The sequence below is a fragment of the Parus major genome, chromosome 4 (genome assembly GCF_001522545.3).
Source record: "Parus major isolate Abel chromosome 4, Parus_major1.1, whole genome shotgun sequence".
Taxonomy (NCBI): Eukaryota; Metazoa; Chordata; class Aves; order Passeriformes; family Paridae; genus Parus; species Parus major.
In genome coordinates this window covers 18,265,765-18,284,312 of record NC_031771.1, presented here as the reverse complement: position 1 = coordinate 18,284,312, position 18,548 = coordinate 18,265,765, and the positions used below count along the sequence as shown (strand labels likewise).

The window sequence follows — 18,548 nt, the reverse complement described above, 5'->3', positions numbered from 1 at the left end:
TTTCCTGTGCTGCATATGTGTAGTTTGTTAAAAAACACACAAGCCCCATAAACTCAAGGCTATCCCTGCTGCCATTAGGATGAAACACTTAGCTTAGTAGGAGATTGCATTGCTGTTATACACCCCTAAAAAAACCCATTACAGAGGAGTCTGGTGGGGAAGAAAACATGTAGATGTTCATCACAACTTCAGGCCAGTTACTAAGTCAGAAAAAGGTCAAGTATTCTGGCAGCTACCCAGTACAGAGCAGTTTAACACAGCCAGCTTTTTGGAGCAGAGACAGTGAAGTGAGAGGGATAAAAGGGAAATATTTCTGGAGGAACCTTACTGCAGAACAGAATCAACACCCTGCTTTTATTATAGCTACAACCTTCCTGAGTTTGTCCCCAGAGACAATGTAAAGAAGCCTAAGCTACCTTGGTACTGCATTCTGTTGTACACTTGTCTCTTTAGTTATGGGACATAAGATTTCAGCTCTCCTGTCTTATCAACTATTTTGTTGTGGGATGAAGTGAGTTGACATTTAAAACAACTTTTCAGCATTACATTTGTTTACATATCATAGTATGTCACTAGATGGATTGTAATGCAAAGACATTTTACTACCTAGTTTCACAGTCAATGAATACATTTCTGTCAATTTTTTTTTCTGACATTATTCTGACATATTGTTGAAATTCAATAATAATATGTAGTTACTGACATTACATTTATCTTCTTATATCTCCTTTTCCTCGAGCCATATAAGCAAATAATAAAGCATATAACCTTTATTTAACAGGACGAGACATCACACAGCTTAATTTCTTCAGCTCCATCTACTGGTAACCTCTCCTTCCTCAGGACTAAGGATGATAATATGGAAACCAGAAATCATTACCCTCATTTGTTGTATGCTATCTTCAGGGCAACACTGGGTATTCCTGGAAAAATGCTTTTTAAAATGCAGTTTTATGCAGAGAGTTCTCAGACTAACTGTACTGCTACATCACATGTCCCAAATTTTAGGTCGTATCCTTTTTGGGATGTCCCTAACAGCCTGAAAATCATATGCTTCCTTTACCACCTTATACGACAGCCTTGTAGCAGTAACCTGAATAACCAGGATAACCTGGCTATTGCAATGGCTTAAGAGAAAATTCATTTTTCACAAGTTTAAAGGTTACCTTTAAAACCCCCTAAAAATCCATGGATATTTATTTCAAGCTATTCAGCCTGAATCTTGATATATCCACACTGATGTGATCTTTTGGGCAGGCTTATATGCTTTCTGTACTCCCAGTGTACTTCTGGCTCCCTGGCACATCTCTTTCCAGCTGTATCAGTTGGAAGAGAAAAACAGATGAAGCCCCTCCAAAACTGGACTTCAGCTGTGGAAGAATGAAACCAGTTCTCCATTGTTTCCTGCCTTTTCCAACACACAGCCCCATGTACTTGTAAGGGACAGCAACTGAATAGAGACACTTTGGGAATCCCAACACTGACAGCATCTCCAAAAATAAATCTTCAACACCAGGAGAGTTTCCACTCAGAGTGAGCAAACAATGGACAAACGGAAAGCCAGTTACAGATTCAGGAAGAAGAAGGTTTGCATTAATGAAATAATCCAATAATCTACCTTCATTTGCCATAAACAATACATGTTAGTGAGTGAAGGAAAAATAGAAAAGGGAAGTCAGAGAATTTATTTTCACTCTACTGAAGTATCACCAAACAAACACCACAGCTAAAGAATAGTCTTGGTGATGGCATGGCCTGGGCTTCACCTGTAGTGCACAGACAGGTATCAGAACTCCTCAAGAGATTTTCTCTTTCAATGTGTACATAAAAGTTTTCTAGTAAGATCATTCAGTGGCAAATATAAAATTGGTATTTTAAGTTGTATTATATCACCTCAATTCTGTTAATGTTCATTTTTTATCTTTTTAAAGTGGATAGGCTACAAGTTCGAAATTTTCATACAAGTAAAGGTGGTTTGTTGTCTTATAAACCACTATTTCCCCTCCCTGAGGTTAAGACTTCTTTAGCCTTCTCTAGAGATTGAGGTCACCTGGGAAGCCACAAAACAGAAGAAAAAGAACTAATACTTGTTACTCAACACAAGTTTCTACATCAAGTGGATCTCAGCTCTACTTAAAATGGGGCCTTATGCCTAGAAGGGCCTAACACTTGTGAAAATGTAAAGAATTGTACAAGAAATATAAAGAATATAAAGAAACGGGTACAAGAAAACCCACAGATTATTTCTTCCTTAGCACAATTTACTACACACTGCCCTGTAAAATAACCAAGCAGACTCCTGCCTGTGCAGCTGAAGTCATAAAAGCAACTTTCCGCTGAAGCAAGCGTTAACATCGCTGCGGTCAGGAAAGGAGAACAAACAGTCCTGTGCACTGAACAGAATCAGCGCTGGAACAAAGGGCCTAGACAGCAAATAATTTTTAAAACAGTCATTTTCTGGCCTGCATGCCAGTTATTTGATTTTATACATTCAAAGTGAGCTTTAAAAAAATAGGCTAACGTGACGCTTAGTTGCTCAAGGAACTATGGCAAATAATTCACCCACACACAAGTTTCAAGCCAGAATCTCTTGTTTCTTCTCCAGATACCTCTGTAGAGTGACACTGCCTCCCCTCAGAGGCTCACAGCACAAGCACCACCATGCATATTAGAGGGCATATTGAAGCCAGTGAGGAAAGGAAACCTCTGCTTTAGTATGGTGGACTCACACAAACACCATCAGCAGGCCCAGGGTGCACATTAGCTGTGTAAAAACATGAAACCAGCAGGGTTTGGGAGCTGGTGACCTCATGTCAAAAACCAGGACAGGCACAAGCATGCAGACAACAGAAATGTGCTTTGAAGGAGCAGCCAGTTCCCTGCGAGTCCTAAGTGCCAACCACACACCACACCTGGACAATACCTCTGGCTCTTTGGCAACTCCAGAGCGCTTGTGGACTTCCTGGAGGGTGCGGTGGCCTGCAGAGGAGCCTTAGTGACAGGCGTGATGAGCAGGGCGTCCAGCAGCGAGCGGCAGGCACTAGGCTCATGGAGTCTAGCAAGTGTGTAAAAAGACCCCATAAACAAACAAGGTGACCACACGAACTTCAGGATGGCTGGGACCACTGACAACCCAAAAATCCCTTATGAAAAGTCTTTTTGGAGAAACTAAACCCAGGACAACTGATGCAGGAATTATGTCTAAACAGGTAACCTGCAAAGTAGAGGCTGCACAATTCAGGGGAGGCACAAGACAACCCATTAAGGTGTGAGAAGCATGCTTTTCATATATTTTTGAATAAAGTAAAATAAAAAGTAATGAGAAAATTTTTTCATCTGTTTTAGTTTTCTGATTTTGTGTATGCTTTCTAATGAAGATAATTTAGGACATATATGCAATTTAGAATTACAAAAATATGGTTATTATTGCCCATTAAAAATATTTTACTGATATGAATGAATGATTGAAAAACTTGTCAAAATGTTTGCTCTAAACAAGCCTTTGTAAAAAGCAATACAGTAAAGATTTAGATGGAACTTGGCAAGCTATTGTTTTCAAACTTGCTTTCAAAAGTTCCTCAAAGTTACAGATTACTCTTTGTCACTCACATAACACAAATGCTATTTACAGTTAATTTACTAACTGAACTGTAAAACAGGTATCATGAGGAACAGAATGGTAGAATTACTCACCAAGGTTCAGAACAGCTAAGCTATAAATAGGGCATGGGAGCTTTGGACATATTCTAATGACTTGGCCACTATTGGGAAAGAGCCAATTGATTTCACAACCCTGACAGGGACCAATTATTCTTGTGTGAACTGGAACCTCCTTAAACCAACCTATAAAACATTCCTTTTGAAGCTGATATCTACCTGGCCCGGACAGCAAGAGCAGCAGACACTGCAGCAGCAGCCATGCTCTTAATTTTTGATCTCTGCTCAAAAGGAGAAAGAACTGGAGGAGGAGAGGGTCCAAGGATCGGCAGATTTCCCGAAGGATCTTCCAGCATTACTTTTGCAGCACAGATGCTTTGAGCCAAGGCAGGAGAAAACACAAAGTAGGAAAGATTGGCAGAGATACAGTACAACACCAACCCACATTAACCACTGGAAAGTTATGGAAGTTTCCATCTCACAGAGACATCAGGCAATGTGTAAGTGACTTGAATACTAATATAGGAAACGGCAATTTTGATTTCACCCACAAATAAAACTTTGCTCTCATCAAGTGAGCATTTAGCATCTGTCAGCCTTCAAATTCCTCATCACAGACTCTGCCTCACACACCTGGGTCATTTGCACTGAACCAGGGACCAGAACTCTCCACATGGACCTATTTAAGTCTCCATGGAGTAGATAGAATTACCCCTGAAGACCATTTACCTTTGTCTTCTTTTTGATAATAAATAGTAAACATAGAAAAACAGAATATTTGGTGATGTAACTTCTTCAGGTCCACTTTTAGCAACCTTGACAAACTCAGCATGTAAACCCCTTTTCATTTTCTCTCCTTATTTTACAGGTAGAAATTAACTTGAACAGACAAAAAAGAAAAAAAAATTAAAAGCCCAGACTGCCTCCAAAATAACTCCTACAATTTCTAACTTGTGTTCTTACTTTAAAATTTCAACATTATCCACAGAATTCCTGTGTATGTTTTTAAATTACTACCAAGATGGACAAAACACTCCAAATACCCCCACAACTATACACCACTTCCCAAATTTAAATGCAAAAGCACTGCCTGAATACCTTGCTTACACCTAGAAATCTGCTGTAGATGTACCTTAAAATATTTACCTTGTATGACTTACAGATGATTTAGACTGAAAGCTTGAGATTTTATTGAAAGAATTTGTTTCACAAGTAAGCAGAGATGCTTCATGCCTGCCCAAAAGCAGCAAGAGAAGAGAAATCATTAATCAAACACTTATTTCACCTCTGGCAATACTAACTAAAGCTCTGGAGTTCATTTAAACTTTTTTTCTATAAGCCATCCTTACCCATAAGGTAAACAAAACAGGTATGTTTTTTGCAGGTATCCTGTAGTGTTAATTACTGAGGGAAGCACTTTATCTCTCTGTTGATAAAGATCTATATTCTGGTTGTCCCATCACTACACAAGTTAAAGCTTGCATTCTCCTCTAAAAACTTTGGGTTACTGGACAATTTAAAAACACACATTTTGGAGCAAGGGTGACTATATTCTCCTCATGTCACCAACTTCAGCCAACAAAACCCAACTGAATCTCCTGCCCATGACTCTGTGGCTTTTCCTCCTCCATCAAAAGGCTGCTGTAATTTTTAAACTATTTTTAGAACTTTTGCCTAAAAGCTACTTGAATTTATAATTACTATATAAATTGCCAGAGCACTATGAGGGTCAGGAAACCTTGAAGCTGCTCCATCTTGACAGCATCATCATCAAGGTTTCAGGTGAAACTGTATGGCTTTAAACTAAGAGAGAAGAGATTTAGACCAGGTATTAGGAAGGAAATCTTTACTATGGGGATGGTGGAGCACTAGAAAACATTGCCCAAAGAAGTTGTGGATGTCCCAACCCCAGAAATGTTCACCACCAGGCTGGATGGGGTCCTGAGCAATCTGGTCTAGTGGGAGGTGTCGCTGCCTATGGCAGGAGCATTTGAACTAAACGATCCTCGGAGTTTCTGACTGCACCTTTCTAACACAGCTGACTCAGATGTACCTGGCAAGGGCAGGAGGGAGCCCGAGGGCTGTTCCCACATGCAGGGCTGGAGGAGGCAGCCCCCCAGCTGGGTCAGCAGGCAGAGGGAACTCGATGGTCTGTGTGGCCACAGCACACGTCTTGGGGACAGGAGGTGCTTCATCTGCCGGAAAAGAGCTCGCTGCATCTGGAGCAGGCACCGTTATCTTCCTAGTTGATGTTAATTTCATGAGTAATTATGAGACAATATACAGAGAAGAAATTTCTCATTTGATTAAAAATACAAAAGAGCAATGGACAATTCTTTCTAGCTGGCATTCCTGCATCTTTTGTAAGAAGAATAAGTGAGTAGCAGATAAGGGCTTTTTTACCTCCTTCTATAGGAACCAAACATTCATGCCCTGGGAATTAGACGATGCTGAAAACAATTTTTTGAGGCATTTTTACAGCTAAAGCTCAAGTGTTTGTTTAACCACAAAACCAAACTATTTGGGCAGTTACTTAAAAGATAACAAACTTGAACAAGAGCACAATCAATATACAAGAAACTACCTAGTGTCAGGAGATGACACTTCAGACACTGAGGCTAGTTGGCTGCTGACATTTTAAACCTGAACGACTGAAGGGAAGATGAGGTGTACACTTGCCTAAGACTTCCTAAAGGTTCACAAACAGAAGTTCTGTATAATAAAAGAAAGCAGAAGGATAAGTAGCATTCACCACAAGAGAGGAATATTTCTCTCCCACATTTTATTCCTCTTCCTTGTCATCACACTGAAACAACCATAAAAACTCTGACAGTTTTCATATGGTCAGCCTGAGACCTCCTCTTCCCCTAGGCTACAATATCTGCAGAGAATGTTCCTGGCTGTCCACTTATCAGAGAGTACACAACAAAAATCAGGACTAATAGCCATTATTACTTATTACTAAGCCTTTGTATTTATATCAGGAATAATTCCATTAAAAGAAAATACAAAAGTAGGTCTGCATGATTGCAAAAAGCTGTATATGAAATGCAATCTAAAGACCTGCTGGCATCACATCTGTTTTATATTAGTTATACACTTTCTCTGGAAGCACCAGATTCTGTGGTTTATATGGTCTAACGCTGCCAGGGTCAATTTTTAAGATGACTTTTTGCAACTTTCTGGAAAGGCTGTAAGCACTCTTAAATATTTTACTGCTAAACTTACAGGAGAACATCACATATATGTGAAATAATGTAATAATACACTATAATTTACAGTACTTGGTTATATAGACATACAACTAATTAAGGCTTTCAATAAAGAACTAAAACTACAATAAAAAAGCATTATGAAGTCTATCTTATAAGCAGCTCACTTAACTTCAATCTAGAAATCAAATCCAGATCCTCCATACCTTTCACAGCAATTTTTCTCCTTCTTGGTGGTTAAGAGGTGGGTGGTACAATTTATGGAGCTTCAGCCAAGAAAAGATGGAGCCCATTCAGAAAATAAGGACCTTTGCCAGTCCTTGACAACAAATTCAAGGCTTCAGTAGCAAAAGCAAGTCTACTTACCCTTGGATGGCCCAATTTAGCTTTACTAAAAGCTTGACATGGCACTCATAAATTGCTCCATGCAGATTTCCAATAGGTGCCATTTAATTAAAAAGGGAGTTTGAAGATCAGATTTGCTGTTATTTCCCACACAAAAGAGCATTATAAAAGCAGCAACATCTGCTCGGTAACAAAATAAAAACATTAACTATAGTTGCTACACTGATGACCTCTCAGTTCAGAGGAGACTCCAGACTAGACGGCTGTATCAAATAATTTGTTCTTCCCACACCTAATGCTATACCTTCCCTCTACAGTGCTGCAGAAGCTGCTCTAATTTCTGCCCTTCTTGAGAAGAAAATTCTTACCATCTACTTTTTTATTTGTAAAGATACTTTGGTTCTCATCCTGAGCCACCAAGAACACAGTTGCTTTTCAGAAATCTAATGTGAAAACATTTTAAAGCTGCTCTCTTGCTAGGTTAATTTTGCCAAATAAAATTTAGAGCCATAGGTCTTGAGTGAGATTAGATTTAAATTACCTTTGCCTGGACTCAGATAGGAGTTAGGAATTTGGTACTCAGAAAACAGTAGCTGTAGTGGTACCTGCATGGTATCTACAGCTCAGTAGAATCATAAAATAGTCTGGATTGGAAGGGACCTTAAGGGTCATCTACGTCCAGTCCTCCTGCTGTGAACAGGGACAACTTTGACTAGACTTTGCTCAGAGCTCCATCCAACCTGGCCTTGAACACACCCATGGATGGGGCAAGTAGGTGTAATCATACTGGAGTTTCACTGGTAGACATGAAAATCAATTACTGAAGCAGTACTTTTTGCACTGCCTTTTTCATCCCAGGTTTTCTGCTTAAAAAAAAAACAATCACCAGGACTATCATACATGTCTATCATACATCTACTGTGTATATTTTTCATCTTTGTTGATTTAAGAGAATTTGCGGCTGAAAACATCACAACCAAATCTTCTTTACTGTACTGGCTTAAACCAAATGTCACCATGAAGGTGCCCATCAGCCTCCATCACTTCCTGCCTAAGCTCATGTTCATACCTGCTTCTCCCAGACAACCCTCAAAAGACACCAAAATGGACTTTTCTTTTTTTGTCAAATTTCTCCTTGTCTCTCAGCTAGTTGAGATTACTGCTTTAAACATTTAAAACTGGTAAATGCCAAATCTTAGTATTAGTATTCCAACTGCAGAAAGCCCACACAGGTGTAGGCAACAATATATTCTTGTATGCTTTAATTCAAGCATACATGTCTGTCTAGGGCTTGGCAGGACCAGGCACTGTTCATTTAATTCTCATTTTTACAGGAACAGCTTTATTTCACGTTATGACTTTGTGCTTGTGCATGCTACCTGGAATTGAAAAACTCCTGCACAATGTAACGTAAACCATTAGAAAATGTTATTGACCAACAGTAACAATCAATCACCCTCCAAACTACTGTCACTGCCTTCTGCCTAAAATTATTGCTGTCTAGTACTCAGAGACAACCTCCAAAGCACCAGCAATTTGCCAAGGTAAGTGCCAGTAAAACTATCCAGGGCCAGTGACAGGAAATTTGCCAGATAATCCCCTGGTTTTCTGTGACTGTATCACAGCACTGTGTTACAAATTAAATAACTCACATTTTTTAATATTACTTTCATATTTCTAAATCCATATTCACTTTTGATTTGTTGAGACCACTGAAAAGCTAATCCAAGTGATAGGGTGGAGACCCACTGACAGCATACACACACTAAATATTGTATCTTATTTTAGCTAGTATCTACATCTTCATTAATTTCCTCATTTTTATCTAATTTTTCTCCTTCTCTGTCCTACCATTTCCAGGAAAATCCCTAGTCACAGCAGTTTAATGAAGTTTATTTTAAGTGAATGACAAACAACCCTCTCTCCTCCAAGACAGACAAATCCAGGCTAGAACAGGATAGACTGTTAACTGAATCAAAACCCTTGTGAATGATTTACCTTGCAGGAACTGGTGCAGCAATATGTTCAGAAAGTTTGGGAGAGGGGACACCGCCAGGGTGGGAATCTGTTATTGGCAAAAGGGCAGCAGCAGGTTCTGGACTAGCATTGTTTCCACTCCATTCACAGTAATAAAACCAAGTGACGACACACAGAGAAAGAGATTTTTAATCTACATTAAAATAGTATGCAGAACAGGAAACATTGTGCATAAAAGTGCTAGTAAACTGAGAAAAAAAAACCAAACCAAACCCTAAAAAATCTCCAAAAAGACCATGGAATTTACAGTAAAATACAATTAAGAGGATAAAATGACACAAAACACACTTAAGTAGTATCACACTTTCAGTGAAGGCTGAGAGCATCCTGATGCTTTAAAATTCAGAAAGCCAAGTAATACTGAACATTTACAAAGAAGGAACACATATATTTGGGATTACATTATGTGATGGAAAACAACTTTAGAAAATACTGAAAGTGACAAAAGTGCTAGTGGGACTCACCCCAAAGCTTTATATGCTTTTTAATACAACTTTTTGGTTGTGTTAGTTTTGTGAACATTACACTTTATATTTCTCAATATTTTTCATATCCTTTCTGTGATTTAGTTGTTGTAGGAAAAAATATAATCTAGAAAATGTCATCTTAAAATGCTCTACTTGAAGGAAAGCACCTGCTAGATATATCACTGCAATACACCAAAAAAAAGTAAACTACAAGGTAGAGAGCAACCCCAAAAGTAAGTCTTGAGCAGACTAAATTAGCAGGGGCAGGCATTTCTGCCTTTTTTTTTTTTTTCTTATGTTAGTGTGCAGAATTAAGTATCTTATTAAAGCAGGGAGCCTTAAGTGCTGAAGATTATTAAACAGATTTAAGAATGACCAGGGAGCAGACCTCAAAGGTGGTACAGGTGTGGATGGAAATTCTGGTGCAGGTGGCATCTCCAAAGTCAGGGTAGCTATGGAGTTTTTATTTAAATTAACACAGGCATCCTGGGTTTCTATTCCATCAGGTAGGTCTGCAGGTATGCTTTACAAATATTTATGACATGTGGGAAAGAAAAATACATATGTGATTTTATGACAGATTTTTTGAAGACTGACCAAGAGTAGGACAGATATCTTCCAGTTGCTGTGGATTAACTAAACTACAAATCTGGAAAATCCTCACTCAGGACAACAAATGGACTCTACAATTTAAGGCCAAAATCAAATCCAGACCTGGCTGCTCAAAAGGAGAGGGTTAAAAGTGAACATTAAAAACAAAAATAAAACCTTGGAAATAGGGTGCTGCAGAAATAGAAATAATCTGAAACACAAACTTTATACAAAGGCTAGACATTGCCTAAGTCTTAAGTAACTGGCTTATAAGCTCCAATCTACACATTTCAGTGAGAGGTTTCTACTTCTATTTCCTGTCTTTCCAGCTGCTGAAGAGAAAAATCTATTTTATCCAAACAAAAATCCCTAGTGGGTTACAGTTTAGAAATAAACAATAATAGAAATCCCACAGAACATCTGTTTTGGACAATGCCTGCCTGAAAAGCTGAGTGTTATGAAATTGGGATATTTTACTGAAGTAAAATGATGATGAAAGAGAATTTTCTACTTCATTGCCATATTGATATTTTAATTGATATTGATTTGAGAGCTCTAAAATTTAAGCTTATTAGTTTATATAAAAAACCACTCATAATATGTTTTCAAAGATCAGATGTATGCTAGGAAACAAACATGAGATAGGGCATGTTTGTCAGATGCAAATGAAAAAGTGGTCCATTTTTGGGAACAGTAAGAAAAAGTCCAAAATTTAATGCCAGTAAGTTCTGTGCAATGGGGATATTGGGTGCAATGGGTTCTGTGCAATGGGGAAGAGATGACACCTTTCAAGCAGTAAATGAAATTAATTTCACACATTCATAAAACATATTTAGAACTAGTGGTGTTTTTGCACTGAATTTATAGAAAACTAATAATTTCTCAGTCTCTCTCAAACTGCTCTCATATCCTTAAAAGACAGAGTCTATGCCTGTGTTTAATTTTATTCAAAACAGAGGCTTCCATTCTTTTGATTGTTTAGTGAGGGTTTAGTCTTCTATTTCTCACTACAGCAATTCACCCTTCAAAAGGTTAAGAGCTAGTAAGATAGATAAACATAATGGTAAGTTTAACAACAACAGGAAAATATTCTCATTACCTAGGGACATCTCCAGAACATAAAAATACCTGAAGGTCAAACCATTTTGCCCTTAAAAAGAAACCTTTACAGAGAATCTAAGCGATAACCCTTCTAACCTTTCACAGTTTTCATTGCATTGATGGTCTCTGAAATGACCACACTTTGTTCTGTTCATAAAGAAATTATATAAACCCAGAAGCAGTTTAAATACACTACTTTACATTCCCATTTTAATATGCAGTACTCTATCAACTCAATCAAATTATTACATTGTGGTGTATGTGCACTCAGTAACACACTTGGGTTTAGTAACACAGTACTCACTGCCAAGTTACGTGGGGGGAGGGCATGGAAATTAAATTGATTGGCACTTCTCATCAAAGCACTCTCCAGTGAAATTATTGAAGTGAATGTTTTCCCCTACTGTCCCCTAAGGAGTTAACCCAAAAAGTGTGCAAGATGTGATATCCCTTGGGCCATCATTACCAGGGCAAATCTGTGCAGTGTTAGGCATCCACATTGGTGACTGTTAGTGTTAGGTAACTTATCTATTACCTGAAGTCTCCATTTTCTGTTTGCCTTTTCCTAAAGATAAAATCACAAATATCATAAGCTACTGCTGTACTGTACAACAGCATAAACCAACTGAAAAGGAAACTCAAAATGGTTGCAAAGGTCCTCTCAAGTTCTGACATTATGCAAGGTAAACAAAAAAACAACTCCAAATCTTCTGCAGGGGCATCTGTTCAGAGGACTAATTCCATCAGAGGAGTGTGTAGGTCAGCTGCATAAACCCAGACCAATTGCAATGGTTTTCATTAAGCAGATGTGAGAAACTGGGCTTTCATACGTACTCCACAAACAGCTTTGTTTGAGGTCTCAATATCTGTTTCAACAAGCGCTGCAAAAGCCAAAATCGAGCTCTACTTCATATAATTCTTACTCCTGTAAGGGTCAATCATTTTATTGATTCCTGCAAATCTCACGTCCATTTCAGTAACACAAACACGTACCCCATTTTTAAGATGATCAGGAACTAAAATACTGGGATGGTTTTAAACAATTCAGATTGTTTCTACAATTCATGTGTGATTTAATTGTTTCTCTTCCTACAGGCTGTGAAGGTGCGATGAAATGTCAGCCCCATGCACGAGTAGACTATTCAAGGAGTCCAAGAGACTCAAAAGAAAAACAGACAGAGCTAAGATAAAAGCAACTTTTATTAAAATACTCTTCAAGCTTCAAAATGCATAAATTAATGGATGTGTAGCTACTATAATACATTATTTTACAGGAGAACCATAGGGCTTGTGAAGCTTTCATGAACACAAGAAAGCATAAGCTTCACTCTGTAATAAATAAATACTACTGTCTAATCTTGTCCCTGCTAAAAGATGTGTCGAAGCTCTTACACAGCAACATTCTGCTCCATTATTCTTTAAGTTTTCCAAAACATGAACATGTTACTAGTCTAAGCAGCAAAATCTTTATATTGAGCTTTCACGTCAATTCAAAACACTGGAATATAATTTTTTTAATTTTCTTTTCTTGGCTTAAAAGCAGTCTGTCTTCTTGCTGTACTTGGTAAAACATTTACAACCACTCTAAAATTGACCTGCTGAAAATCTAGTGAAGTCCAACATAATTTTCCTGGTAGGTATGATAATCTGAAATAAGTGCATACAATCCCCTCTTCATCTTCTTCCCCCAGCCCCAGAATCAAGGTAACATAATTTCTTATCCATTTGTTCAAAATTTTCTGATTTCTAACAGTCTACAGTTACTCAAACTTAGCAATGCAAATGACTTCTTTCAGGCAGAAAAAAGAACTGAAACAGCCATCTCCTCTCCACATTGGGAGATTCAGCCACTGAAGTTATGTTTTAAATATATATTTTTGTCAACTAATGATTAGCACAAAAACATTTTCATCCCATTTTTTACACATCAGTAGGAAAGTGTTAGAAAAGTATAGAAAAGGCTAGAATTTCTCTTGCAGAAAGGCTATTGAAATACGTTTCCTTTTTTAATTTTTTTTTCTTTTTTTTTGCAAAGCAGAAGGAAAAGAAGAAAGGAAGTGTTTGCATTTTGCTTTTGCAACTTGGGTAAAATCACTGGACATTAAGAACACGTGCTGAGACTTCATGGTGCCAGTCACGTAATTTTGTATATTTGGGGCTAAGGACGTGGATGGGAACCTTTTCCCTGTGGAAAGAAGTGATAGAAGAAAAATAAGAAAGAAAGAAAGTTTGTCTTAAGCAGTTTCACAATAGAGCATGCAAACTCCATGCACTATTCCTATTGCACTGTCTTCCTCTATCAAAAAGCTGGATCCAGTGTTAGTCAAAGTCAGTAGAGAAAGTCTCATTGACTTGAAGAACCATTAGGTTTAGCCACTGGTTGGTGCTCCTTTTGAACAATGATTATCCCAAAGCAAGGAGACATCTGACCCTCGCTTGCGGCCAGAACAACAATACTTCCCACTTACATCTTGCAATCAGATTCACACTCACAAATCAAAAATGCCTGATTAGACTTGGGAAAGAAAAACACAAGCTGACCTCCTATAGGCAACCAAATTGGTCCAAGTTTACAGAAAACCTCTACACAAGCTCCTGCACAAACATTACTACTGGACTGTACCAACAGCTTTTTAAAAGGTTTGTCTATGGAGGAAAAGATCTTGATTTTTACATGCTGAAGCAAAAAGCAAAAACGGAAGGAACATTTTAAGAATACCCAGATGTCACACAAGTGCACCAAACACTAAAAGTTAAGAATTAAAACATGCAAAGTAATAAAAATGTAAAACATCAACTCACTTAGTCTTCTTCCCAGCGTCATTTTCTGGTTCTTTCACTGAAAGAAAACAGAAAATTTTTATTTTCTAGGGCACTAAAGACACTGTACCACAACACTGAGATTCTCTGCTGTGCCAATGTATTCACTACAGTAGGAAACTGCAACAAGGCTCATTAGGATTCTTTGATTCTAAATACGCCCCAATGGACATGAGTTATATCTATGAACTTCAAGAGCCTCGTTGCCAGTAGGACTGCTGAAAAGTGGCTCTGCTGGTCTCTGCCCTTCCCCTTGGCCCACTCTCCATGCTGGCATTGGGACAGGTGATTTGAGAAGGTGAAGATGAATGAAGTTAAGAGGTATTTCTTTTGGATGAACAGCCAGTGGGTTTATATCAGGTGATAATCCAAGCACCTGTTTGCAGCCAGGCTGTTTCCCACCAAGGTTCTAGAGGTCTGCACAAGAGATAATGTAAATTCCCAGTCCTGATTTTAAGGCTGGCAAATCGTGCAGTAATTTTCTTACAGCATTTGTCAGCATGATAAATTCATCTTTACAGGATAACACTATTTGATGTTCAGGTCCCATACTCTTCCCTTACAAGGACAGATGAAGGGAATCTAACACAGGACCAATCAGGTCCAAAGTCAGAATATCTGTCACACATGGACAATAACCCTTATTTTCGGAGATCTTAACACTGGCTTCTAGAAATAGCTGATCTAATAAAATCTCCTGGAGAGGAGGTCCAATCTTGTCAATGCCTTCTTTATTGCAGGTCTAACTGAGAAAAGCTGAAGAATGAGAGCTCAGAGCCCCTGAGAGCACTTCTGGTGCCTTTCACACAAAATCAAAAATCTCAGCCAGAAATTTATGGCTGACAGTGTAAAATGAAATTGAAGTTTCAGGATAAAATTGCATGACTGGGAATGACTTTCACAACATCACCTGTTCCACTCCACCAATATATGTAATCACACCATAGCATAAGCAGAGGGTGGAAGCATAACCTGGGAATAAACTGAGGAACTACAGATTTATGTTTCTTATTGGTTACATCATTGCAGATCACATACTTAAGTACGACAAAGACCTTCTACATGCCAGAAAACACCTAATTTTTCTGAACCACTGAATTTGATCAGGAATGTCTCCATTTTGGTGAGAGAAGAAAGAAACAAATATGTATCTTTCAATATCTTTGAGAGCAGCAATAGAAATTTTAAGATTTATCTAGAATGTTTTAATACAGCTCAATCAGGAACGCTGTCCAGCAATGTATATATCCTGAACTACTTAGTAATGGCAGGGTTTTACAGTAATATCTCCTCTACCTCCCCTGAAGCCCAGCTTTAAACCAGTCTGTGCAGGGGCAGCGGCCATTATTCCACTTGCACCGAGGTACTCACTATGATCAGTGCCAGTGATCTGGGCGAGGATGCGGAAGGAGCGGGACTGGGTGGTGCCTGTGCGGGGGTGCCAGTCCTCGGTGTCTTCAATCAGCCGCTTCTTGCTGGCGTCGCTGTGGGTGGGCGTGTGGTAGAACTCCGTGTAGGTGTCCACGATGTGCTTCCGCGGGGGGCTGCGCCAGGGACAGACAGGGCAGTGAGCGCAAGGCTGCACACAACACCTCACCCTGGCCAGCTACACAGGCACGGGTGCAACCGTGACTTTTCACAGCATTTAAAGGCAGCTTCTGCGCTGGGACGCAGAAAGGCAGCAGTTGAGGCCCAGCTAAACACAGACTAAGTTTTCTGAACCAAGCACACCTTTTATAATTACTCTAACCCCACTGAAATATTTCTCCTCGTTTCACTGATGGAACACTTGAGACAGTAAAAGATAGTATTATCAAGATATCTACATGTTTAAACTTTTACCGTTTGGGTGGGTTTTTCCTTGGAGGCGACAGAATAAGACAGCAAGAGAAAGTTTTCCCAGCACAAACAGGAAAAGGAGAAAAAGAAAAGAAGAAATAAAGTCAGAAAGCTGAAATGAAACAGAAATGTAGCTAATTATTCTACTGAATTAGTTTCAAGAGAAAGGGCACTAAAATCCAATTAATAGCCATATTCTCATTTTACCACTAAAATCACTGCCCAGAACTCGTGTACTTTAATTAAACTCATGATGGCTTCCCTGCAGGGATGAGAGGGGAATTTGTATTGGTAAAGCAGGGCAGTCTACCTAGCTCAAATCAGGTGCCCCTTGACAAATTCTCCCTTTAGTTCCCAAGGGGCACAGCACAGATGTGTGTGCAAGGACCACCCAGTACACACCAAGTCTTTTGCACTTGGCAAAGCCTAGATCAGAACCAGGCCCCCTGAAAACGTAGATGGCCACATTCTGAGACATAATGAGGAAGTACTCTCTTTGAAAGAAAAACAGTGGGGTGATTGTTCCATCTGGAAACTTTCCCTGCAGTACCTTACAGGCTCTTATCAATCCTTGCACTAGCAAGACTTTCAGGAGTACAGGATCTAAAAGCTTTGATTCCAGTAAGTGATGTAAAGAATGTGTCAATTTGGGAAATATGGGAAAAGGGAACAAAAGATTCAAACTACATAAATTACTCCTAATTCTACATTTGTTATTCCAAAGCATTAATCTGTAACACCCTCTAAGTGTGCATTTATTTTTACATAGGAGGAAAACTGTGAAAAACTAGCTACTAAGACATACAACTTTAGTAAGTATTGAAAATCAAAACGCAACACAACTTTAAAAGTCACTTTTATTTTTTATACTACCTCTTCTCTGTACTTTTATGGCTCAAAGTATTTCTGGGGAAGAAAGGTGGAAAATGAGTGAGGAATGTTGTTTACTATTAACAAGTAAGAATTAGGGCCATTAAATGGAATGCATTAGTAAAAACTTAAGGTTAAAAAATACTTAATACTTGAAAGAATGTGAAAGGTACGGTACAAAATTATATCAGAAGAATTAATTTATTGATGCACAGTATTAGTGGAGAGCATGTATCACATATTAAAGTTAATAAAAGAAAAAGAGGTATAGAAACAAAGGCAGTGGCAATTCCAAGATGGAGTACAGAGAAAAATGGATTAAAGTACCGTAAACAGTTAATAGCAAAAATGAAATATGAAAGTTAAAGCAGTAATTAAAGGTGTGGAAATACCTGAGAACTTATTTAGTTGTAGTTTACTGCATTCTAGCAACTACCCCAGTGAAATAATCAGTCTTTTACATTTGTTGAAAGTGGTGTAAAGAAAATCCCACTGACTTCTCTTGTCCTACTGCTCTCCTTTTTAAGACTTGAGTCTACTAGTAATTACTCACTGTGGCAACAAGGTGGTGCCAGAGACAAAGGAAAAAGACAAGCTCTCTCAACTCAGCCTTGAGGCAAGGGGAGAAGAGAGAAGCCAATAAAACCTCAACCACTTATCAACCTAATTTGCACAAAACAGAGTATAAGGACATTATTTTTCTTTTCCGGTATGAATTCAGAATCCAGCCCTTCATCCCACAGTTCTCCAAGCAATTTTATTTTCATACTGTATTTCACCATTTACTAGTTGTATTACCAACACCAATGAACCACAGTCACATCAAGAATTTATCAGTACACACAAACACCACACCAAAGTTTTGTAGAATAAAAATGAGCTGAAAAATGTAGCACAGTGTAAAGCAAAGTCACATCATGTCCAATGCAGATAAAATAATGTATTACACTAAGAAAAGCTGAAGCTGTTTTGCAAAATTTAAATATATAACTCTGTAAGAGCTGTAATTTTGCAAAACCAGAATACATGCTGGTTATTCCAATAGGAAAAATAACCATAATTCAAGGCCAGTGCTTGTCGATACTAACTTTGTCGGTGCTGCTATCTGCAAGGAAAAAAAAAAGTATTTGATGTGTTAATTAATTCTTTGCCTCTTAAAAGAGTACAGGAGTTTCCAAATCCAAGCTCTGGTAAAAGCCATTTATCACGTAAGTCAAACTTATAAACATCAAGAGAACCTACAAGAGAAAATTTTACCCCAGCTGAACTTAAACTGAGTGAAGTCTGTGGACATCTTACCTGTTTTAAGCAGCAGGCACATCATCATGCAAGAGCTGGCAAAAAGGTCTTGATAACAAGTGCAACTGCACACAGGCTAGTGAAGGCAAATTGCTTGCTTTCTAAGGCAGAACTAAACAAGGGAAATTAAACTTCCTTTCCCATCCTGAAGTCAAATAGTTTATATCCTGAATGTTTGTTGAGGGAAGCCAAGAGGAAGGGAGGAAATTGTGAGTGTAACAAGGTGCATGTCTAAAGAACTGCATTTGCTAAGCAGTGCCATCTATGAACAAGGTACAAGTTGGTTTTTTGCATGTTTTGAGAAAATGAA

The 18,548-nt window shown here is 38.4% G+C and overlaps 1 protein-coding gene across 6 annotated transcripts in view; it reads right to left on the bottom strand.

The window, feature by feature from the left end:
- Positions 1–18,548, bottom strand: part of PDLIM5 (PDZ and LIM domain 5) — a 131,338-nt gene that overhangs the window by 33,859 nt on the left and 78,931 nt on the right. For 5 of the 6 annotated variants that reach the window (XM_033513380.1, XM_019006393.2, XM_019006399.2 and 2 more), the window contains exons 6-15: positions 16,073–16,090; positions 15,602–15,774; positions 14,213–14,249; positions 11,946–11,975; positions 10,107–10,241; positions 9,213–9,329; positions 5,711–5,899; positions 4,804–4,890; positions 3,877–4,032; positions 2,924–3,055 (exon numbers count right to left, since the gene is read on the bottom strand). In XM_033513380.1, the coding sequence (XP_033369271.1) occupies positions 2,924–3,055; positions 3,877–4,032; positions 4,804–4,890; positions 5,711–5,899; positions 9,213–9,329; positions 10,107–10,241; positions 11,946–11,975; positions 14,213–14,249; positions 15,602–15,774; positions 16,073–16,090 (1,074 nt within the window). The remainder of the gene's footprint in view (positions 1–2,923; positions 3,056–3,876; positions 4,033–4,803; positions 4,891–5,710; positions 5,900–9,212; positions 9,330–10,106; positions 10,242–11,945; positions 11,976–14,212; positions 14,250–15,601; positions 15,775–16,072; positions 16,091–18,548) is intronic. The other variant, XM_019006396.2, reaches the window with a different exon arrangement.